This window comes from Eublepharis macularius, chromosome 2 (assembly GCF_028583425.1).
Source record: "Eublepharis macularius isolate TG4126 chromosome 2, MPM_Emac_v1.0, whole genome shotgun sequence".
Taxonomy (NCBI): Eukaryota; Metazoa; Chordata; class Lepidosauria; order Squamata; family Eublepharidae; genus Eublepharis; species Eublepharis macularius.
Window position 1 is genome coordinate 63844054 of NC_072791.1, and position 25560 is coordinate 63869613.

General features: G+C 40.5%; 1 protein-coding gene across 1 annotated transcript; it reads left to right on the forward strand.

Moving 5' to 3' along the window:
• The first annotated feature begins 826 nt into the window (after positions 1–826).
• THBS1 (thrombospondin 1) lies at positions 827–21899 on the forward strand. The gene is made up of 22 exons (XM_054970390.1): positions 827–1119; positions 1365–1459; positions 3090–3670; positions 4446–4521; positions 4722–4918; positions 5694–5819; positions 7955–8048; positions 8873–9046; positions 9464–9640; positions 10278–10451; positions 10809–10936; positions 11059–11211; positions 11820–12038; positions 12587–12694; positions 13753–13912; positions 14715–14833; positions 16261–16495; positions 16899–17126; positions 17711–17982; positions 18676–18773; positions 18904–19043; positions 19511–21899. Exons 2-22 carry the CDS (start codon positions 1393–1395, stop codon positions 19516–19518), a joined length of 3534 nt encoding a protein of 1177 aa, XP_054826365.1. The 5' UTR covers positions 827–1119; positions 1365–1392; the 3' UTR covers positions 19519–21899.
• The last annotated feature ends 3661 nt before the right edge of the window (positions 21900–25560 follow it).

Sequence of the window (25560 nt, forward strand, 5' to 3'; positions counted from 1 at the left end):
CGCGGTTTGACGTTCAGCGGCGGTGTTTTCTAAAAAGGGGGGAAAGGCCACCTCCCGTTCGAGGAATGCCGGGCTGAAAAGTGATTTCTCTGCTCTGCCGGCGTCATAAACAGCTCGTGGGGCGCCTCCAAGCGGGCCTGCAGAGCTCCGCCGAGATGAGGCAGGCCAGCAAAAGGCAAAGCGGGCCGGCCAGAAAGAGGTAGGAGCGCATGCAGAGTCGCTCGATGGATGCGACTTGCAGCTTGTGCCCCGGCGGAGAAAATATAAAGCGAAAACCGAAACACACCTCGAGCAGTCCAGCGCATGATTGTCACAAGGGTTCTGTGAGCGCAGTTCGAGTCCTGTAACACCTCAAAGACCAACAAGAGTTTCCAGGGCGTATGCTGTGGGAAGTCAAGGGTTTTAGGGAGCGTGGGCCACTTCTTTCCTTAGCAAAACCGGCCTTTTAGAGAGAGCTATTGTCCATCACTCCCCACCCCCGGCCGCACGCACCCCCGGTCAAACGGACATTCACGGAAGTCCAAGCCAGGGACCTGCAGCTCTCTCTGCGCTGCTCTCGCCATGCCTGGGGGCTGCTGCGCTAGGAATGCCTCTTCTAAGGTGAGGCCCCTGGCAAAACGTCCCGTTGCCCTCACTAGGTCCTTCCAGCCACCCCCGCCCCCTACCACCCCCCTCCTTCGACATTTTGGGAAGGGGCGGGGATGAGTATTTCTGCCTTCTTGTGAGGTAACTGGATAAACACCGGCCCGTTTCCCCCCCGGCGGCCGCTGATTGGCCCACAGCGTCCTCAGGAATGCGAGCGACCCGCTTAAAGGCGAGCGCGGCTGCGGCAAGCGCTCCAGTGCAAGCGGCGAGAGGCTGGTAACCAGGGGGAACCTGCGGGACTTGCAGGCTACTGTTCACCCGTTTCCCTCTACCACCGGCGAGGACCTGCGGGGTGTTCCAGGACCGCATTATTCTCCCGGGGTCTACCCAAGTGGGGCGCTAAATCCAACGAAAGGGAACCTTTGCGAGTCCGAGAACTTAGCAAGGATATTGATCGCAACGTCCTTCTTGGGTTGCTGCAGGAATTATTTGCTCTCCGCGGGTTATTGGGATTCATCTCCTTGTTCTATAAAGGTGAGTGCTAAAGAAACAGTTGTCTTGCTAGGCTAGAAAACTAATGCACGTTTTTCTCAGCAACAAGCAGAGCCCTTCTTCTCTTTTCCACGTGTGTCCCCCCCCCCCACATCTCTCTCTCCTCTACTGTGCCTCGATCTGTTGGTCTCCTGCCTTTCCATCTCTCTTTTCAAGCCCACTGCTGCTTGTCGCTGCTGGCTAGCACACTCAGTGACAAGGCTGCGGTTTCCCTTTCTTGTTTCAAGGTTCCTACTTTGGGGCGAGATCTCTGCCATGGAGCTGTCGAGCGGCCTCTTTCTCCTTCTGATGCTCGGGGTGTGCACAACAAACAGGATTCCAGGTAAAAAGATGAGTGGGGCTGATGGGTACTGGTGGCACGGCTGGGGGGAGGGCTAGCTGGCTCAAAGCAGGGTCCACTGGACTGAATGGTGTGCCTCTTGTTGAATGACAGTGATAGGAGCGTCTAGCTCAGGCATTCCCACCCAAACAACTTTCTCGAGATTGTGAACAGCGGTTGCCTCTTCCCCAAGCCTGTGGGATGATTCTCTGTCACTACTAGTCCAGCTGTGTTGGGTGGGTTTGGACCTCCACAGAACGCGTCTTATGCTGAGACTCACAGCAGGCAGCGCCAGAAAAAGGCTGAACTGGCTCACAGGCTGAGCTGGATGGGGCTATGGGAAACTCCAGAGAAGCCCTTTGAGGGGGTCCACCTTCTCACTTTGTAGTGAAGGTGGGCCAAGAAGAATTTGTGTGCCATTGGTTTGGGCAGAGAGGCACGAGTCAGTGCCTTTCACAGCTGAGGATGGGACCTGGGCCAGCGAGTGCTTTGATGCCATCCATTCCCTGTAGCTGGTTCTCAGTGCGGCTAGCTGTGCTGCGAGCTGCATGTGGCTTGGCTGCACAAGGGGAGCGCATGCCGCTTTCCTCAAGTGCTTTGGCGCGTTCTCAGTGGAAAGCTTCTGGGATCTCCAGACAGAGTTGGGGAAGCAAACAGAAGTTAATTTCTAACAGCGTTGTCAAGAACGCTCATGCCTGCCTCTTACCTTTCTGCCTAGAAGTGCTGTCCCTGCTCCCCTGTGTTCCCTGGGGTGGGCACTCTGCACATGTTCAAAGTTGATCTTACTACTTTGGAGTGGCATCTTGTCATTCAGAGCAAGTTCTGTGTTGAGCTCTAACAGCAGAGCCTGGCTGCTCTACTGTGGAACTGTCACCCCTCACAGACGCATGCACATGCTGCAGAGCTGCTGTATGGTGGGACTGTACAAATCCTTAGCTAAAATTCTGTGCCCCTGAGGGTATGCCCCTCCCCCAAGGCTCTCCAGTGGGCCATACCAGTATGACTGCCAGTGTGACTTAGACCTGCCAGTCTAGGCTTCCCATCTCTATTGGCCAGAATCCAGTTCTTGGCTTCTCCCTCTGACACGTAGCTGCTCTGCAATCACCTGGCTTCACAGCATTTGAGCTCTCCGCAGAATCTCCTAAATTGTTTCAGTGACTTTCCCCGTGGTTTGCCTCAGCCAGAGCCTTTTAAGGGATCATGGTAAGTGAAGAGGACTCAGGCCTGTGTTACTAGAAACTTGCTAGGGGCACATATCCCTTTTCCTTCCCTTGAACCATAAGTACAGGCAGGTGAAATGAAATGGTCATAGAAATTCTTGTCAAAAAAGCAATGAGGGTATCAGTCAAGAAATTGTGTAGCTTTCCAGTTGCTACCCATTTCCAGAACCCAAATTGTGTGTGGGGAGGGCGGCGCGAGCGCAAGAGCTAGAGATGAAGCAGATGCTAAAGAGCATCTAGAAAGTAAGAGGGGTAGAGACTGTTGATTATCTGTTGCCTATAATCCAATACTTCTCTCAAGGGCATGGCCTCCATGCATTTTTTTTCTTTACTTCTTAGCATTGGTTGTAGCAACTGTTCAGTCCTGTCCTGGCCAATGATATTCAGTCGGCATTCTCTTATTCTCTTGGCAGAATCAGGAGGAGAGGATAACAGTGTATTTGATCTATTTGAGCTCATTGGCTTTTCTCGCAAGGGAGCTGCACGCAAGACAGGAGGGGTACATCTGGCAAAAGGATATGAGACCTCCAGCCCTGCCTACCGTATTGAGGATGCTAACCGTATCCCAGCTATTCCAGACCACAAATTCCAAGACATTCTTGATGCCATCCAGGCTGAGAAGGGCTTCATCCTACTGGCTAACCTTCGCCCAATGAAGAAAAGCCTTGGCACCCTGCTAGCTGTGGAGCGCAAGGACAACTCTGGCTATGTCTTTAAGCTGGTGTTGAATGGCAAGGCAAAAACCTTGGACTTGAGTGTTTTTCCCAAAGAAGGCAATCAGACTTTGGTGTCAGTGGAAGATGTTGAGCTGCCTACCTGGCAATGGAACAATATTACCCTCCTTGTGCAGGAAGATCAAGCCCAGCTCTATGTGGGATGTGAGAAGATGGTGAATGCTGAGCTGGAAATCCCTATTCAGAACATCTTCACCAGGGACCTGGCCAGCAGTGCCAGACTCCGTATTGCCAAAGGGGGAGTTAATGACAACTTCCAGGTGAGATCGCTTTTGTTTTTGAGCAGCTTTTTGAGCCCAAAGAAAGGCCAGTCTTACCTTGAAGCCAAGATGAACGATTACTTGGAACAAAATATTAGAATGACAGTATTATTTTCCTGGCTCTGGCATCTACATTTTTTTTTAAAGGCAACCATTTTTATTTGTTGGTTAAGATACAAAACTCTGTATTTTGAACTGATAGAGTTGAGACATTTTATTTAGGTTAACACTCAAGATGTATTTGTGAGGAGAAGAAAGTGGAGAAACATTTTCATGGGAATAAGCATCCTAGCCAATTTGGTTTTACATTTGCCTAACAAACCTAATTGAATAGACTTCTTTAAGTTTCATGCATTTGAATTCTGTGTTCTATAAATGTTGAAATTATCCAACAAACTGGAACTGTATGCAGCCTGCAAAGCCCATCAGTTGAGAATAAAGGAGTACCATTCTCAGGATATTTAAATGTAGGACTTATTTATTAGTGCAGTCGTAAACAGAGGTACACTCTTTTAAGCTCATTGACTTCCATTAACTTAGAAAGATGTAATTCTGCTTAGGATTCCACTGTGTGGTAGTTGATACTTGGAAGCATGAAAATAACATTTAAAAATGGTTTTCTTAAATGGCTTAGTTAAAAAATGCATTTTAACTACATTTAATGTGAAAATATGTAACTTGATTTGTATATAATAGATGTATTTAGAAATGTACAGCTATATTTGTAATACTGTCCTTTATTAGGAGCTCATATTTGTAATTCTCTTGTCCACAGGGAGTGCTACAGAATGTCCGATTTGTATTTGGGACTACCCTGGAAGCTATCCTGAGAAACAAGGGTTGTGAAAGCTGTAAGTCTGCAAAATTCCTCTAAATTTACCAAACTATGAAAGATGATTTCTTTCTATGTGAGAAGATGCTTCCACAAATTTAGGATACAGTGGGATATAGTTCATTCAGAAATTGCTGACCTGCAGGGTACTGCAGACATTCAATACAATACATTTTAACTGTCTATATCTGCATTAACATGTTCGGCTTTTTGTTACAGCTACCAGGACAGTTATTAAACTGGACAATCCTATGAATGGCTCCAGTCCAGCTATCAGAACTAACTACATTGGCCACAAAACAAAGGACATCCAGGCAATCTGTGGATTCTCCTGTGATGAACTAAGCAATGTATTTGTAGAATTGCAGAGTCTGCGTGCCCTGGTCACAACACTTCAAGATTCAGTCCACAAAGTGGTAAGTGACTATTCAAGTACACATTACACAATATTGGAACAGAAGAATAGAGGGTCTCTTAGACAAGCTGCTTGCTTTCTGTGTACAATCTGTTTCTCCAGTGATAAGGCAGGCTTGTATACATCTTCTTGTGTGATCAAGTAGGGAAACCTCTGTAAGTAGGAAGAAAGTTTATCCTTTTTCTCTAGCTTGTTGGTGTACCACAAATAATTAGCATAAATATGTGTGGGCAAACAGGCTCATACTTTTAATTTGTTCTTTCTTTTTTTGTGAGCTGCTAAGTTTTCTGGGCTTATTTTTAAGGCTGCTTAAGGCACATGAAGAAATCAGTGTTTCTATATAACCAAGTTATATACTAAAACAGTCTTCATATTCTAGCAACTATCTTTTTATTGAGGTAGCAGCTCTTTCTGCTAGCTGCTGCAGGCAGCATTTGTGAGAGATCACCCTGAACTCTCTGTGTGATCACACTGGGAAGAACTGAATGGAGAATGGCTCACATGTTTAACTGGCCCTGTGACTAATATACTAGGGGAGCAATCCTAAACAGGTTGACTTGGAAGTAAGCCCCATATTATTCAATGGGGTTTACTCCCAAGAAAGTGTCCTTAAGACTGCAGCCTAAGTACTTGGAAACTGGTCCACCATAGTTAATGGGACTGACTTCCAAGTAAAATCTTAGGCAAGTTTTGCTTCATCTACCTCATTCAGACAAATCCTTTAAAAGGCATGTTTTAAGTCCAGTTAGAAACGTTCCTCTACTCCTTTCTTTTAGATTATAAACAATGAAGTTGGCAGCGGTCCTTTTCAGATTAGTCCTGGAGCATGTATCCATAATAAAGTTGTATACCAAAATACAGATGAGTGGACCACTGATACGTGCACTACCTGTACTTGCCAGGTAAATATGAAGTTAACACTAAGAAATGTTTAAACGTTGGATTTTCTGTCATCATGTAATACGTAAGTGAAATCCTTTCATGACCTCTTGGAAGAGGGCAAAGTGGAATATAAATTATTAAATAAACATACATGTAGAAATGTTGACCATGCACAAAAATAGACACAGTATGTCTGCACAATATGTCATCCCACTTCTTTATCAATACATAAAAGCTTTAAATGTTATCTAAAAGCCAGCTTCAATACGTTCCTGAAGAAACAGCTTGGAACAAGAGTAAACTAATGTTAAACCAATCTTGCAGTGTTACTGTAACTAGACAAGGGCAGTGGAGTGCAGATAGAAGCAGGATGTAAATCTTGCAAAAACACTAGGAATTTACTTGAAAAACATGCTACACAAGCCAATTAAGTTTATTCTGAACATTACTCTTTACATTATGTGCTACTGACAGAATAGCAATCATATTTATTTCTTGAGGAAAAACTGAGTATAAATTATGGTTTCGAAACATTAAATTTACAGTTAATAGCAACTTTTCACTTTGCTAGAAAATCTAGCAAGTTTTTAAAAAGGATTTTGAAGATCCTGTCATTTTTAGAACCATAAATTAACATGGCTATTGGCTATCCTTCTCAAAACCTATCAAATTTGCTTTTCACTATTCAGATCTTTCGAAAGTCAGAAAGTGCTAACAATCTGCAGGAATTGGTTTTATTTTGACTTGGATTTAAATAACAATAGGGCAATTTTCTGTGTATTGGTGGCATCTATTGTATCATCTGCTAAAGGTCCCTGGCCCCAGCGAGGCTCGCCTGGCATCAACCAGGGCCAGGGCCTTCTTGATCCTGGCCCCAGCCTGGTGGAACACTCTGTCTAATGAGACCAAGGCCCGGCAAGATTTGTTATCTTTTCACTGGGCCTGCAAGACGGAGCTATTCCGCCAGGCATATGGGCGGTGCTAGGCAGAGCCCCCCTGGTCGGTTGATGATGGATTGGGCCCTCCCCACCATCAATATCCCTGTTTAAAAAGCTTTTACTGCAAAGATGCTCTGACAATGATTTAAATCTGGTTAGTGGAATTTTGTGCTGCTATGTTGCTGTTTTATATATATATGTATTTTAAACTCTGTAAATTTGGATGCTTTTAGGACTGTTAATTTATAATAACTGTTTTTTATATATTTTAACTTTTATGTGTCTGTAATCTGCCCTGAGCCTGCTGGAAATGTGGGGAGGGCGGAATAAAAGTCAAAAATAAATAAATAAAATAAAAATAAAATCACAGGTCATGTTGTTCTCTGAAATCTACAAAAGCACACTGTCTATTATCCTTTAAGAAAGAGAACTGCCAGATATATAAACTGTTTTAGTTACTATTTAGTCTTGTACAGTGCAGTTCTTGGATTAAGATGAAAGCCGCATCCAAGTATAACATGGATTGTTGAAGTCTGAGCCAACTCTACTACATTCATTTTATCTTTGTCCATATAATCCATTGAAACTCAGACAAGCAAACTGAAAAAAACTGACTTCATCATCTTTGTTAACTCTCTGACACTACTTCTGGAAAGCTTGAAAGTGATGTTTGATTAACACATTTGGCAGATGCCGTTTAGTTGACATTAACAAAAGAATCACTGAAGAAATCATTACTACAAACAACACAATTACTGTTTTTGTGTTCACTAACTTGGGTGGACTTTGCTGAGATCCATGCAAGAAACTGTATACTGTTGTTTGTGACACTATCCCAACATTATTTAAAAATGAAAAATAGCGTGAGGATGGGCTACGGTCAGAATCAGAAGAGTAGCAGAAGTGCATAACTCTGTCTATACTTGCTGTTTTTCGCCCTCAGAATCGCATTCCAAAGCTCTCTATCTGTAGGGAGAAATCAGTTTCTGAGGGAGATTTGGCATGGGAAAATTGCAGCAAAGTTATGCTCTAGATCAGTATCCTGAAGCTGCTTTTTTGGCTTTTAAAATGCGCGAATACTACATGTATAACATCTAGTTGGCGCCCAAATCTCTTTGAAAAGACTTTTCTGGGAAGTTTATAGTACTCAGTCCTTCTGGGCTGAAAGAGTCAATATTTTTATGTGTTTAATTGTTAATCTCTTCCTTTTCTGTTAGAATTCTGTTGTCATCTGCCATAAAGTGTCTTGCCCTCTCATGCCTTGTTCCAATGCCACTGTTCCTGATGGAGAATGCTGCCCACGATGCTGGCGTACGTGACTAAAGCTTATTAACGTTTTCAGTTTAATCAGTTTTACTGTTCCATTGCATAACTAGAAACTGTATTCTAACAAGTCCTATCATGTGGCTATAAAAGTCTATTGCCGTTAGTTTTCAAAAGACTGAGGGGTGCAGTCTTAAGTTTTTCTAAAAGGAACGTACTACCATCCTTCAAGTGTTATTTTGTGAATTGACTCAGAACGTTTGCACTGGATGCATGAAAGCAGCGCTTTCGTGCATGCCATTTCCCATTTCCAGTAAAAGAATGAGATGAGGACCTTTCTGGTGGTGGTCAGGTCTTGTACATATATTCTTGGTGGTAGTGATGGTTCATGTGAACATACTATATGAGGCAAAATTGCTTGTAGTACAAAATTCCAAAGAACAATTAACTCTATAAAAGCCTGATTGACATTCCAGTTTGTATGAGTTACACCCTTCAAAGTCCATTGACTACACTGAACTTAGAAGGTTGTATCTCTGTTTAGGACTTCATTGTTAATTTATGCAAGATCAAGTGTTACACAGTCAGTTAATGAAAAAGTTGGTTAGTTGCATCTGAATTTTTATCTTATCAATTTATTTTATCTAGTATGGCAGAAAATAGTACTACAGTTTCTCTTCTCTTATACCGTTGGCAAAACAGAAGTTAGTTGATGGTTTGGAGTAGAAGTGAGCTATCTCATCTCCAGAGTTTTTAGTAAAAAGCAGTTTCTAATCATTTTGATAAGAACACTGAATAGCTTTGTGATTTTGCATATGTAAGACAGGAAATTGCTTATCTATATTCAAGCATGAAAATGTTTCTCTTTATAGCTAGTGATTATGCCGAGGACATTTGGTCTCCATGGTCTGAATGGACTACCTGCTCTGAGACTTGTGGCAATGGTATTCAGCAGAGAGGTCGTTCTTGTGATAGTCTCAACCATCGCTGTGAAGGCTCTTCCATACAAACTCGTACCTGCAATATGCAGGAATGCGATAAGAGATGTAAGCATTTCACTAACTTGCATGGGAAATAGTTTCATCCTATTGTTCTTAGTTTGTATTGGTGTGTTGAGAAACTCAGATTATTGTTTCTTGCAAATGATTTAGCATAGTTAACCTGCTAGTAAATTAACACCAATGGGAAAGCATTCCTTTCTAATGGAAGGAGTTGATTGTTAACTACTAAAACCAATGAACTATGCATATTAACACTAGCTTTGGCAGGTACAAAATAAAATGTAATAATTTTAATACTTAGTATCGAATATGTTAAATTATTGATTATTCATCTATGGCCATAGTGTATTAGAAGAGAATTGCTAAAGTTAGGGTTTTTTAAAAAAAACTATCGTTCTCTAATGTAAGCATTTTACAAAAGTTTAATCCTTCATAGTTTATAACAGGTCTCTCTGTTTCCAGTCAAGCAGGATGGTCGCTGGAGCCACTGGTCCCCTTGGTCCTCCTGCTCTGTTACTTGTGGGTCTGGCTTGATCACCAGAATCCGGCTCTGCAACTCTCCAGTTCCTCAGATGGGAGGTCGATCATGTGAGGGAGAAGCGAGGGAAACTAAATCTTGCCAGAAAGATGCTTGTCCAAGTAAGTGTAATGTTAACAACTCAAGACCTTTTTTTAATGCAAGAATTCAGGTGAAACTTTTCAGAACATCTGCCTCTTGTTAATCACTAGATTACCACTATCATTTTGAAACCTCCTCCCCCACCAGTAAGAAATATCACAAATGCATCTGTCTGTAGCAAGGCGCAATGAGTATATATGAAAATGCCAGTGGCAGGTACAAGCTGCCCTTGGATGTTTACGCTTCAACAGGGCTTTTTTTTCAGCTGGAACAGAGTGGAACGGAGTTCCAGAACCTCTTGAAAATGGTCACATGGCTGGTGGCCCCGCCCCCTGATCTCCAGACAGAGGGGAGTTTAGATTGCTCTCCGTGCATCTAAACTCCCCTCTGTCTGGAGATCAGGGGGCGGGGCCACCAGCCTTGTGACCATTTTTGCCGAGGGCGATTTAACTTTTAAAAACTCTCCCCTTGTTCCAACTGACTCAAAGTGACATCATTGGCCTTGGGAGCATGCGTGCACTTTGCGTACGCACATGTAATACCAAGGGCACCACCTCCCGCCAAGAATTGCCTCCTGTGCTGGCAACCCACTGAGTTCCACCACCTCTTTTCCCAGAAAAAAAGCCCTGCGCTTCAATATTTGTTCTTTTTCTTTAGTAAATGGAAACTGGGGGCCATGGTCACCTTGGGACACCTGTGCTGTCACGTGTGGAGGGGGCATTCAAAAGCGCAGTCGTCTCTGCAATGATCCTCAACCACAGTTTGGAGGGAAGGATTGTATTGGTGACGCTGTAGACACTCAGATCTGTAACAAGCAAGATTGCCCAATTGGTGAGTAATTATTGTTTACTGTGGAATATAAAACACTGTTTGGTAGCTGTGCCAAAACCAACTGCACTATGAAGATATAATTAGTCTGTTTGAAAAAGGAAGAAAATAGGGCCATATCTTACCTACAGGATTCTCAGTGCTGTTCCTGTTTCTTGCTTGTACAACATAGCGCAGAAGATGACCAATTCTATCAGAGTACTTTGTGCAGGAAAATTCATGTTAGACCTGAAGGAATTATTCACTGAATATTTCCATGAGTATTTGTTAAATTAATCTATATACCTTGCCACTGTTGTCCTGTGTGAGGACAACAGTTTGAACTCATTTTGGACTCATATCTTTTACCTTGTTTTTCAGATGGGTGCCTATCGAACCCTTGCTTTGCGGGCGCAAAATGTACCAGTTTCCCTGATGGTTCCTGGAAATGTGGTGCCTGCCCTGCAGGTTATCATGGAAATGGGGTTGAATGCAGAGATATTGATGAGGTATGAAGACTTGAATCTTTAGTATGTGGTAGACTAAAAATTGAGGACTAAAATATTCTGAGCATATACAGGTAAGCCTGCAACTAACCTTTAACCTTCTCCCTCCATCTTTTGTATTTCAGTGTCAAGAGGTCCCTGATGCCTGCTTTGTCTTTGGTGGAGTGCACAGATGTCAGAATACTGTACCAGGATACAATTGCCTGCCTTGCCCACCACGTTTTACTGGATCACAGCCCTTTGGTCGAGGTGTGGAACAAGCAATAGAAAACAAACAGGTAGTGTCAAAATATAAGAATTCCCTGTTTTCAAAACCTTGGTCACTACTAGTGCAACCGCATTTAGGCTTACCTAGGACAGAAAAGAACAAGAGCTGAATATAATTCTATAAATGTCTACTCCAAAAGAAGAATAGTTATTATTTAGCACCTAAAGGATAGGTTCACATTGTTATATTCCTGTCCTGTGATTGTTCTTTCACATACACAGTTGCATAGAGAGAGGCTAGTGTGAACTAGGCAGTAAACCTAAGAAACAACTAGGCACTTTTCATGATAATAGCCACATTTTCCCAACAGTTATTTATTTATTTAGCATTTTTTTATGCTGCCTGTCCAGGGAACATCCCCCTGGCAGCTTACAAAATAAAACATGATAAAAGCAAAACATTAACATTTATGAATTAAAATCCAACATTAAAAACCCAATCACAGCATTAGAGCATTGAGCAGCCTGACATAAGAATTTTCAGACTAAAAGCACACAATAGTGTTAAAAGAACCATAATTAACAATTGTTTATGCATGAATGTCTATTGCATTCTTTTTATAAACGTCACATTCGTGCAAATGCAAGTATAATTTGCTTGTATGCTTGCTCTCGGTAGGTCTGCAAACCAAGAGACCCCTGCACTGATGGAACACACGACTGTAATAAGAATGCCAAGTGCATTTACCTTGGCCACTTTAGTGACCCCATGCATCGCTGTGAATGTAAACCAGGCTATGCTGGTAATGGCATTATTTGTGGAGAAGACACAGATTTAGATGGGTGGCCAAATGAGAACCTTCCCTGCATTGCCAATGCTACTTACCACTGCAAGAAGGTAAGCATATTTTTCTGTGTTCTCGCATAACCATTAAATGAATTAATACAGTCCCAAAATATAATCAGCGGTATCCTTGTTAGGATCAGTGGGGTGTTCACAAGATGTCCAACACAGTCAGCACAGCCACTATTATTGTGACTGTTTTATGACTGCAATGCATTTGTAAGTTTTTCAGTTCTCAGAATGTAATATCTGTTCTCAGAATGTAATATCGGGGTTAAGCTTCATTAAGCCCATTAATTTCGGTGGATTTAAGCATGCTTAATTCCTCAGGGGATTATGCCACACGTGCCTCTTCCTTGCAGTTGCTCATGTCTTTGGCTGGAGGAAATGAACATTTCTATTTCTTGTTAAAAGTCTTGAATTAAAGCATACATCCTTAATAGTGTTGATGCTTAAAAGGAATTCATGAAATGGTAACACCAAAAAATCAAAATCAAAGTCTTACTCAATGCTCTGTTCTGCTTACAAATACATTTTTGGATGATAAATTTATTATAGATACAATTATTTCCAATCAATAATTTTTATTGCTTCTTGTACAGGACAACTGCCCCAAACTTCCCAATTCTGGTCAGGAAGATTATGATAAGGATGGAATTGGTGATGCCTGTGACAGTGATGATGATAATGACAACATACCAGATGACAGAGTAAGCATACCCAAAATATTTGTGTCATTTTTGTAATTTACAGTGAAATCCGAAGCAGAGTTACTCCAGTCTAAGCCCACTGAAATCAGTGGACTTCAACTGGAGTAACTCTGCTTAGGAATTCACTGTCTGACTATGACTGTCACATGTGTTTGATAGCCTGTTTGCAGAGCTCAGGATTGAAGAATACTGTACAAAATTATACACACACATTCAGTACATTCTTGGAATATTTTCCACGAATTGCAAGTTCTGTGGTAATCAAAATGTTGATGTCTAGTTATTCCAAATATTCCAGGAAACCTCTGTGGCTTTTCTGAGCTGTGCAGGACTGAAATTTACTTACAGTTGAAGACTTCATTCATTCATGGCATCATTCAGGCAAAGTGATATACTGAGATGTTTGAACTTCAATAAGTAAACAGTAACATTCCAGAACATAGGTGGCTAGCCTTTCCATCTCACCTTGCAAAGTCCACATTGCTGTTTAAAAGAACATTCAAACTTTCCAAAATTGCTGATTATTTTAACAGTGCAAAAGAGGTTGAAATAATGCCCTCCTGACATGAGAACACTGTCAAGCATCCAGTAGTGGTTAAACTGTACCTAGAGTTGTAATTGAAAACTAGTATTTTTTTCTTAGAAAATAAGACGTGACAATTTTGTAGTAAAGAATGGATGTTGCTCCCACCGCCTGATTCTGCTGCGCTTCATTCTTCTCCCTGACTCCTGCATAAGGAGGCAAAGGAAGAGGGATGTCCTAGCCTTCCCTGACAACTGCTGTCTTTATCTTTATTCTAGTAAATCTATACAACAAAATATTTATATGTATTGTCGAAGGCTTTCACGGCCGGAGAACAATGGTTGTTGTGGGTTTTCCGGGCTGTATTGCCGTGGTCTTGGCATTGTAGTTCCTGAACTTCAGGAACTACAATGCCAAGATCACAGCAATACAGCCCGGAAAACCCACAACAACCAAAATATTTATAAATTGAAGAGTGCATATCTCTAATGTATGTACATGTTTTTAATGGGACTTTTAAAATGTTCTTCTACAGGACAACTGCCCATTCATTTACAACCCACAACAGTATGACTATGATAGGGATGATGTTGGTGACCGTTGTGATAACTGCCCCTACAATCACAACCCTGATCAGATAGACACTGACAACAATGGAGAAGGAGATGCCTGTGCTGTGGATATTGATGGAGATGGTATGAATTCCTTGTGTTCTTCTCCCTAACCCCATCACACACCTACTAGCAATTACAGTAATCTATATGGTATTATTTTCACATAATGGATTTAATATTGTCTCCTAATATGCCTGTAACCACTACTCTAGTGGTTGTAGGCCAGAGAAGGTCTAAGTCATGATCTCATTTGTTCCCGTGGCTGGTTCAAGATATTTTGGTGTCTGAAATCAAATTTCATTTTCCCCTTATACTAATGAATATGGGTCACAGACAGAAAGTTCTCCTATACAAATTCCGTAAAATGAGTGGGTCCCACTACACTGTCAAATCAATAATAGAACTGATTATAAATTAGGGTTATCCTGTGCTGAGGTTTGCATAGGAGATCCTGTGGGTCATAATGACACTCTTAATGATGTCCAAAATCTGCCCTCTGAAGTGGCCACTGCCTTGCCTTGCCTTGCCTTATGGTAGGGCAGCTTCTAATTATTCAATTTATTCTTTAGTCCATATAGGAGAAGACTGAGTTTGTTATATTTGCATCCTAGTCTTTCTTAGATGTGGATCACCAGAGAAAAATGGTGATGCCACATGTATAGGGAAAATTACAACATTGTTGCTATGGATTAAGCTGAAAAGAAAAGGTGTTTATAATGGCCTAAGAACTAGTTGTTTGTTTCCTTTACTTGCTTACTGTCATACTATGTACAGAGTTATACCCTTCTATTATAGTTAAGGGCTCGGAAGGCTTGAACTCTGCTTAGAATTGCACTGCAAGATATGTATCTTCCTTAAACTACCTAAACTGTTTACATTTTAGGCATTCTTAATGAAAGAGACAACTGCCAATATGTGTATAATGTGGATCAGAAAGATACAGACTTGGATGGTGTGGGAGATCAGTGTGACAACTGTCCTATGGAACACAATCCAGACCAGGTCAGTTTCTAATGACTCTGCCGACATCACTTGGGCTTTCAAGTTTCTTTGCAATACGTCAAGTAGCAGCCTAGTCAGAGCAGAACACCTCTCACATATCTGCTATTCACTGGAAATAGTAAGCGTTGTGGAGTGCTCGGACCTATGAAAAATAGCTGAGCATTTAAAAAAAATAATGAGGCATGAGAGTACATAAAACATTCCCATATGCATTGTTAGATGCAGGATATTATGGCAACAGGAAAATCACACTGGCATCTATGAAAATATTATAGAATCAAAGATACAATTCATTCTGACTATAAAATGAAATCATGTCATGTCAGCAAACTTGTACACACATATAGGTTATAATTGAGACGAGATCTGAATTAATTTAAAACTCAGCAGGTTTACTAACATAACACTTGAATATTTCAGCCTTAAATCGGAATATATACTGAACATTGTAGGGTGTGTTTGCAAGAAAGTTAAATCAGTGCTATAAGAAGTCCTGAGGCAAAGAGTGCAATGAATTTCATCTCACATCAATGCACATGTAAGATGCTTTAAGGACAGAGGTTACTGCAGTACAAAATACCTACCTCACAAAGACTTCCATCCCCCCCCCTCTTTTAGCCAAGAGGATTTTCCCTCTCTCTGTTACAAAACCTAAAAAGAATACCCAAGCATTAAAATACACATAACAAAACTACCAGATTAAAAGTTCTGAAAGGGGAAATCCAACTCCTCCCACTTACTTTGCTAGTTCTAGCCAGCAGTAAGTGAAACTTGTATAGTCCTGTTATGTACAAAACAGTAAGATTAATAGCTTCAGGGGCATAACTTGAATGCTTGCTTGAATGGTCTCAGAAAAATTGCAGTAAATTACTGGAATCTTGATTTGTCCTGTGTATTACCCTGTGGGCACTACTGGATAAAACTTGCAGTATCAAACCCTCTTTTTAAAAAGCTGCTCCCTTTTTAATGAAAGGGGTCTCCCCTCCCCCTCCCCATGTGCTAATGAACGCCAAATATTCTATTACTGAAAGTGTGTTGAGATTCACTGTAAGCTACAGGACATCTTGCTTTTGAACTATTGGCCAAATTTGCAATATCACAAGAGGTGGTAACTTGAGAAAGGCTGACCAGTCTCACTCTGCATCTAGAGATCTTAGGATCATGCTCCAGTCACTTATCAACCAATAGAAAAATACATGCAAATTTTAAATCAATCCACAGGATTTCTAAAAGAGTACAATAGTTCTACAATATTGCATTGTACTGGTATGCATGTAGAAAATACTTCCATACTGTCTTGTCTGTGTGCAGACCTGCTTCCTTACTAATCATCCTTCGATCCAGTCTCTTTTTCACGATAGTTCTTATTGCTGTAGTCAATGCCTTATTGAATGCTTGCTCTAACACCTGTTCCACTTCCCTTCCAGACGGATTCCGATTCTGACCGCATAGGTGATAAATGTGATAGCAACCAGGATATTGATGAGGATGGCCATCAAAACAATCTTGATAACTGTCCCTATGTGCCCAATGCCAACCAAGCTGACCATGATAAAGATGGGAAAGGTGATGCCTGTGACCACGATGATGATAATGATGGGATCCCTGATGACAAAGATAACTGCAGATTGGTTGCCAACCCAGATCAACTTGACTCTGATGGTAAGATGAATACTCCACAGTCTGATTGTACAAGAAATACATGAAAGGATTAACTAGCATTAACCTTCCATTGAGTCCCTTGTGAATGTTGAAGTGCTAGCTGAGTTTTGGATCAAAGGCAGTATATAGAATGAGTTAAAAAGACAGAGGAAATATTTGGATATGGATAAAAAGGGTGCTATAAAGAATTCAGTTGTTAATGCAATTCATGCAAAGGTACTGAAGTTAATCAACGGTGGCTTTATCACACCATGAGTTCATGGAAATAACTACTAATGACAATTTTCAGCATATTGTGCTTTGTCAGATTTGAAATATGGTGTATTTTCAGATAGAACTAGTATTTACTTTTTAATGTGACTTCCACTTCACTCCACATACCCCCCTTTTTTTTCTTCAACAGGGGATGGACGAGGAGATGCATGCAAAGATGACTTTGATAAAGATAATGTGCTAGACATTCATGACATCTGTCCTGAGAACGTTGACATAAGTGAGACAGACTTCCGTCGATTTCAGATGGTTCCTCTGGATCCTAAGGGAACCTCCCAAAATGATCCTAACTGGGTTGTTCGTCACCAAGGCAAAGAACTGGTTCAGACTGTCAACTGTGATCCTGGACTTGCAGTTGGTGAGCAGGCACATCATAATCTTTCTTTCTGTGTTTACTAAGTAGGTAGTGTACTAGGTTCTGTTCTGTCACCAGCATGCTGAAAGTGCATAGCCTTAGAAAATGCTTTGTATAAAATAACTTTCTTTAAAAGCTTACGTAACCTTAGTTCAGTTTCTAACATCCTCTGTCCTTCCTTAGCATAGGATGGTCTGCCCCTCAAGGGATATTGGAACAGATAACATAATGATGAATGTTCACAGCCACCTGTATTGCCATAGGATAGGAGAGCAAATTAATCCCCCAGTAAGGTATAATTTGAAAACTTGCAGTGGAAAAACATTGATACTGTTTATCATGTCAGTGGGGGCATTTGCAAGTGGTTTGTAAACAACTTAGTTAAAAATAACTTGAGTATACATTTTCCAGTCCTTACAGCACAGTTAACTACAAACTTACATGAACAGAAACTCCTTTTATCTTAATTATTTGGATTGTGACATACAGATGTTAATTCTTCACCTGAATAAGTGGGGACATGTAACTTTAAAAGCAGAGTAAGATGATTACAGTGCTAATAATCATGTTTTCTTCTTCTTGCCCAGGTTTTGATGAATTTAATGCTGTCGACTTCAGTGGCACATTCTTCATTAATACAGAAAGAGATGATGACTATGCTGGCTTTGTGTTTGGGTATCAGTCCAGCAGTCGCTTTTATGTAGTTATGTGGAAGCAAATCACACAGTCTTACTGGGATAAAAAGCCGACAGAAGCCCAAGGATATTCTGGCCTCTCTATCAAAGTAGTCAACTCCACCACTGGTCCTGGAGAACACCTTCGTAATGCACTGTGGCATACTGGAAATACAGCTGGACAGGTAAAGAGGTCATTTTTGTCAATAAGCTTAACCCAACTTTCTGAGATTCTGAAGTATTGCACCAGTGTGGGAGGGATCCATCATAAGGAGATAGAGAATAAAGTTAATATGTATTTATTTTAATAAATGCCTGTATTTATCAAGGACCTAGTACGCACTCAGAAGCTGCTGTAAGAACTAGCTTTTCCCCATTCATTTCAGTGGAAAGTGAACATCTTGGGTAAATATAGTCAGGAGGGGTTTTTTTTAGCTATTGTTGCTTTCTAAACTATAGTTGCATGTTGCACAGGTTACATTTATCTAAAGCACAGTTGGCATGGTTCACTTGAACAGAAGTACACTGTGTGAATCGACTCTCTGAAGTCTTTGTTACTACTAAAGATGTGTCTTTCAATCATTCTGTCAATGTTAGACATGAAAAGTGGGCTACCAGGAAGCATAACTGACTTCTGTTCCTTTCTGTCTTGCACAAAATCAATCTTGTGCATTTGTCCTCAGTGAAGGAATGCACAAAATGACCTCAAAGTGACAGCCTACACATTTCTCCCATGTATAGGCAATGTAAATGAGGTGGAGGGGAAGGTGAACAGGAAATACAAGGCTTTCTTTCATCATGTCTGAAATGGCCTCTACCAGACTTTGTATCAGCCACAATTTTAGAATGGGTTATTCAGTCATATTTTTGCTTTTCAGGTGCGGACTCTGTGGCATGACCCTCGTCATATAGGCTGGAAAGATTTCACTGCCTACAGATGGCGTCTCAGTCACAGACCAAAGACAGGCTACATTAGGTAAACATCTTACAGCATTGTTTTTGGTAATTTAGGTAGCACAGAAACTTTAAATAGTTGGCTTCGAATTTGCAAGAATAAACATACCATAGTCAGGCTAAGATGAATAATTGTTGCTCTTTATTTGTAGAGTGGTAATGTATGAAGGAAAGAAGATCATGGCTGATTCAGGCCCAATCTATGACAAAACCTATGCTGGTGGTCGGCTAGGATTATTTGTCTTCTCTCAAGAAATGGTGTTCTTCTCAGATCTTAAATATGAATGTAGAGGTAAGAGCTAATTTTTCCTTAGTACAGTTTCCTTGACTGAAATGCATTGAACTAACTCCTATGGTAACTATCTCTTTACTTTATAATTCTGAAGCTTTTGGGATACACGTTTCCTGTAGAGAATTACACAGGAAAATACAATGAATAGCTCAGTTTAGTGAATTTTTTTGTATGTTTTGAACTGTTTGCAGGCAAACTTTCTAAACCTGCTTTCATATATTACACTTTCAAGTTGCACTAATGGGAGTGGGATGATGTTGCTTTATAAAAAAGAACAAATCATCAATACTTTTGACATCTCTTCATACAGATTTCCAAATGATCCCCCTTTTAGTAAGAGAATTAACCTTCAATGTATTAAACAGAAATCCAAATACTTGCATAGAAATTGGCCACTAATTGTAACTGTTTAGTGACTAATTCATTTTTTAAAAATTACTATTTGCTGTTTTCCTTTCTTCTCACAGATCCCTGATTGTAAGGCAATTGATGCCGAGAGTATTTTTGAAAAGCTGGTATTGCACCTTCCAATATGTTTAGTTTCTACAAACCCTGGGACAATTTTGTTTGCTCTTTACTTTCTTCTGCCTTCATAAACTAGAGACTAAAATACATAACCTGCCTCCAGAGAATGCTTTTGAGAGAGAGAGAAAACTGCAAAGATACACTTCATTTGTGTCCTTTGTTGGCACAGAAGAAAACAAATGTCTTTTATGAAAAAGAGAATCTTCTTTGTACCTGGAGCAAATAGTCACTTCTGTAAGAAAGGCATCTGCATGGCTGGGCATTGTCATTGCCTCTCTTTAACTGGAGGTCCAATGGAGGAGCACTTTGTAATGAGAACATCTGTATGATGTGCTGTTTACTACTTAAAAATGAAATAAACTTCAACTTGTGGGAGAGGTGGGTAGAAAGAAGGCCATTGCAAGATGGAAGTCAATTGCCTCTCTTTCCCAAAGGAGACTGTGCTTCCCTGGGGTTTACATCCGGGTAAATTGGAGGACCTGTTACTTATCTGACAAACAGCCTTGTTCTGTGCACATTTGCTGAGATGCAGATCCCGCTGAATTAAGTGAAACTTACTCCCTCGTAAGTGTGCATAGGACTGACACCCAAATATGTTTTGGAAATGCTTAATTATATAAGAAAATTAGCTATCCCAGCTGGCTAGCCCCATGCAGTGCAAAATAAGTCTAAAAAATTCCATTATGGGATAAGAGGTGGAACAACATTGATACACCGGATTGCACCATCTTGGTGGAAAATGGGATTCACAGGAACTATTGGGGAAAGTAAGTTTACATGTGCCACTGCATGACAACCTACGTCCATAGGTTTGATACCAGAGGTAGCTAGTGCAGATGTAGCAAGAACATTTGATGTGCCAAAGAGCATCTTCATCTCAGCTTAGCACTTATGTTGGACTTCAAGGAACTATGTTCTTTAATTATGGTTACAAAGGCACAAAATGACAAACAATTAAATACAACAATGTTTTTTTTCTACAAAATGCAATGGGAGTTTGGGGTTTTTAAAAAATATTTTTAAAAGCTTTGGTTTATGTAGGAGAGGGGCTGTAGATAAAGAAAATGTAAAATATTTATTTTTATCTATCCTATCTGTTATGATTAACTGAAGGACTATTAATTAAAACAGAAAACAATGCGTCAGGACTATCCACATAATCATTTTGCTACATGTCTCCATGACTGTGTAAGATTGTAAATACAGGTTATTTATTTTTCTATAGTAGATCTAGTCAGTAGAGTATGAAGATGTTTTAGTTGCAAAGAACAATTTTCCCATTAGCAGTGTAGAACACAGAAAAAAGCAAGATGGGGATAGGATTATATTTTGTTCTTAATCTCCTTTTTTCTCCCGTCTTCTGTACAAGACAGCTGGCAAATGAACACTGGCCACAGTCCACTGTCAATATACACTCTTACTTAATTTTAACAGCATTTGCACAAGAGATGTTCTCAGTGGATTGTTGCTGGTCACCTTTGTAACAATACTATATAGTGCATTTGCATTAGTCAGTGTGTCAAAATCATTGCTGAAGAAGAGGCTGCAGATAAAGGAAGAAGTGGCAAAGACATTGCCATTAAACTCTTGCACACCTTGAAATCAGTGGATGGTCGCAGAAGCAGAAGGGCCTCTCAGATGGGATTTTAGGAGCATTATTAAAGACTGCTCCTGGTCAAAGGAGCAGCACTATTATATCTTTGAGTTTCATCTTGCTGCAAAGAAACGAATGTCAAAGGTGAAAACGTTTATGTACAAATATTACCTCATTATTATTGTATGACTGAGAAAAGGAAAAAAAACCCTTTGAATCAGGCACAGTTTAAATATCTAACAAAATTAAAAGCTACTGTAGTATTAAGGGGTGAGGGAAAGAATGCAAGCTGTACATAGTTAAAATTGTTATTGCAGAGACTCGTGCTCCCAGTTAAAATAAGCATTGAAGCAATGCTGAGAACAATTTCTAATATTGTGTTAGTTTGTTTTTCTGTCATCTTGTATACCATTCCTTATATTTGTATAAATTATTTTTTCATTACTGTTGAAATAGTTAATCTCCTATTTGTGTAGATATGCTATTTAAATAATTTATCAGGAAATGCTACCTGTAGAGCTAGTGTTTCTATTTTTATAAAACATTTGCACACTGAACTGAAGAATTGTTTGCTTCCCATCCCCAGTGTTGTTGCTGTTAGTATATACTTTTTTCTAAAAACGAGCATATTTTGTACACAATTTTAACCATTTTACAACTTAAAAGCTGTGTAAAATTGTACAATAACATTTCTTACATACAAGAAACAATAAAAAATGAAAATTTGTATTTACAAATTTAGGGTCGAGTTTCATGTTTGCTGGGTGTTCAGTGGTTTCCTTACTTCCCCGAGCTCCAGCTGCCATTCTCATTGTAAGAATTAGCAGCGCAGCCCTAAGCAGAATTACACCCTTTAAGTACATTGACATATATGGCTTACAAGGGTATAACTTTGCTTAGGATTACATTGTGAGTGTCTTGCAGTTTTCTGTGTGTGTTCACCCTGTTGGTGAGGATATCTAAAGAAAGTGTATTTTTTTGGATTTTGATTCCAGACCAAAGTAACCAAATCAGTTACTAAAGACAACATAGTATCATGAATAGACTGCTCTTCTAGTAAAGCTCAAACCCTCATCAAATTTGGAGAGCAACAGAAAAATTCTGTGTACTTAGAGTAGCCTATCTCTTCAAAGACCTAACCCAAGACCATTTGTAAGTTATTGTCAGATTTGGGAAATGATTAAGGTACAAAATCATCTGTAACCAACCTCCCTACATCTGAAGGAATACATTATGAATTATGATAGCTAGTTTTGCTAAAATACTGGGACTGAACTTCAGTAGGGATTCATTGCCCAGGCTTGAATTCTAAAGTCAGTGGATCCATCAAAGAAGCAGATGCGTAGAATGAAGAATTCAGTCAAATTTGTGCTGTGACTGTAAGTACTGGTTTTATTCCTGCTGTCCAGAAAGGGGACACACTAAAATCATAAACAATTGCCAAATCTCTTATATATTGCCTGTAATTGCAAACACATTCCTTGCTTCCCTGTGTGCATGTGTATGCACACACACCCCTGAATTAAAACATGCAGCACCTTGGCAATATGCTACTGAACACCTTGAGCACCTTGCTTTCTTCTGATGTTGCTTCCTGTCACTGGGATCCAGAGGTTTACTGCCTCTGAATATAGAGGTTCCCTTTACTCACCATGGCTAGCAGCCATTAATGGACCTATTTTCCTTGAATCTGTCTTTCCTCCTTTTAAAATCATCAGTGTCTGTAGTTACTAGTACCTCCACTGGCAGTAAATGTCACAATTTAATTACTCAGTAAAGAAAAAAATCCTTTTGTCTGTCCTGTATCTATTGCCTTTCAACTTTAGGGGGGGCGGGAATTTATTTAAAGTTTTTTTGTTCCAATGAGCATCACCTTACACTATCAACACAGAACTTCATTTGCTACTTCGTTGCCAATTCACCCAATTTGGATAGATCTTCCTGTAGCTCTTCACAACCTACTTTGGTTTTCACCATCCTGAACAGTTTGGTATCATCTGCAAACTTGGCCACTTCACTGCTCATCCCCAATTCCAAATAATTTATGAATAAATTACCTAGTACTGATCGCAGTGCTGATTTGTGAGACTCCATTGCTCACTTTCCACCATTTTGAGAACTGTCCATTTATTCCTTCTTTCTGCTTCCTGTTGTTGAATGAATTTTCATTTCATAAAAGGCCCTGTAGTCTTATCCCATGACTGCTAGGAAACAGTCTTTGGTGATGTATATTTCTAAAACCTTTTGGAAATCCAAGTATATAATGTCTACTAGATCACCCTTCTCCACATGCTCAAAGAACTCCAATAAACTGGTGAAGTAGGAATTCCCCTTGCAGAAGCCATGATGCTTTTTTCTTCCCAGACTTTGTTCCTCAATATACTTCATAATTCTATATTTAATAGTTTTTACTAATTTATCTGGAACAGATTTTAGGTTAACTGCCCTGTAATTCCATGGATTCCCCCCGTCAACTACCCCTTTTTAAAAACCGGTGTGACATTTGCCACTTTCCAGTTCTCTGGCATACAGGCTGATTTTAGTGACGAGTTACATATACAAGTTAGTAGATCACCTTGCTAATACACAGTATGCAAGACAAAGCAGGCTTTTGTGTGCCTAGTATATTCTTGAAGAACAGCTGCTGTTATAAAATGGCCTCCATTATAAGGTGTGAACTGTTCCATGCAGCCTCGTTTAGTCTCTATGAGGCACTAGGCCAACTTTACCTGGAGGACGTCCAAGGCCCCAGCGTAATGGATCACCAAAGCTTCCATCTTTCAATGATCTTCATGGGCTCTGATCCTTTTCAAAAAGGGAGCAATTTTTCAAAACCCTAAGATCAGCCAGAAACAGAGTGAGAGTTTGAAACAAAAGCAAAGAAATTGATGACAAGACACTGCATGTTCAAAAGAATTTAAGTCCTGCAGATTCCTTTTAAAAAAGAAAAAATGAAAGAAAATAATCATCATCAACACCTGGCAGTGCTGGCTGTATTTTTATATGTATATCATTCATTCATTCATTCTTTTTTTTTTTTGTAAATGCTTTTTAATATATATTTTAAATAAATAAAAAGCATCTATTCTTATTTTTTATTGCTGTTAAGAATTATGAGATTGACAGAGAAAGGACAACTTCTATGTTTGTGTTCTCTTCTGCAAAAGATTTATTTCTGGAGGCAACCAGCAGGAGTAAAAGAATGAATGGGAAAGAAGCGGAAACTGAGATCTGAGTCCAAACTGTGGTAATGTATCACTCCTTTTAATTGGAAAGAGTTTGGCCCTGTCTGGGTGATGAAAATCACAAAACCAGGCCACCTACAGCAAGGCAAGATATTCTGCATACTTGCAGGACTCCCCAGTTATGCAGAACATACAAATTTAGCAAGAGAAACAAGCCCCCAGTAGCCTGATGTTGACTGAATATGATCTAGGAGATACTGAATATTGAGAGTAGTTGAGAGTTTCAGGGAAATGGTGGGAGATTAGCCTGGACAACCCATTGGGAGCCGATACAGTCTTGGAGAAGGAGATTTTGAAGGGCAGAGGAGGCTTTCCAAATTTTTGCTTCCTACCCTGAGCTGGACACAGGTATGGAAGTGTATCCAGCTGTGGCTTCTGGTCAAGCATGGACTGGGAAGTTAAAATGGCCCTGGGGCAAACCAGGCTGAGTGGCCCCTACCTGCTAAACAGAACTCTGTTTGTTCCTGATTGCCAGTAGCCTACAGAAACTTTCCCTGTAAGTTAAGTAGCCAGTCCAACCCTGCAATGGTCTAGAAATCTCTGATAAGGCTGGATAAAAGGAAGAGTCCTGAAGCAGTAGCATGCAAAGTCTGTGCCATGTTCATCTTCTTACCAGAGGGCAATGGAAATTACACTTGTAGCAAGTATAAGCTGGTAGCCCTACTGGAGGAGAAGATACAAGAGCTTGAGTCATGCCTATCCACACGCTAGCTTATCAGGGAAGGTGAAGAGTTCTTGGAAAGAACACACGAAGCACTCTTGGGAGGGCAACAGGAGGAGGAAGAGATGGTATCTCAGGAAAAGGAAGAGCACCAAACACAAGAAGAGGGCAAGTGGGAGAATGTGACCCACAGGAGCAGGAAAATCAGGAGATATTCTGAGCATTTATTGCTGAGCAATCGGTTCCAAGACCTCCCCATTGATACTGACTCTGGACTACTGGAACAAGGACTACTATCCAAGGTTCCACAGAGTAAAAAGGAAGTTTCTCAGGCCCCTGTGAATTAGAGGACTTGTACTGCTCCCCTCCCCCATAGAAGGAGATGTGTCGTGGTGACTGGAGATTCCAGAAGGGTAGAGGCTACAGTGTGCTGATCAGATCTGTCATCTTGAGACGTATGTACCAGGTGCCAGGTGCATGCACCCAAGATGT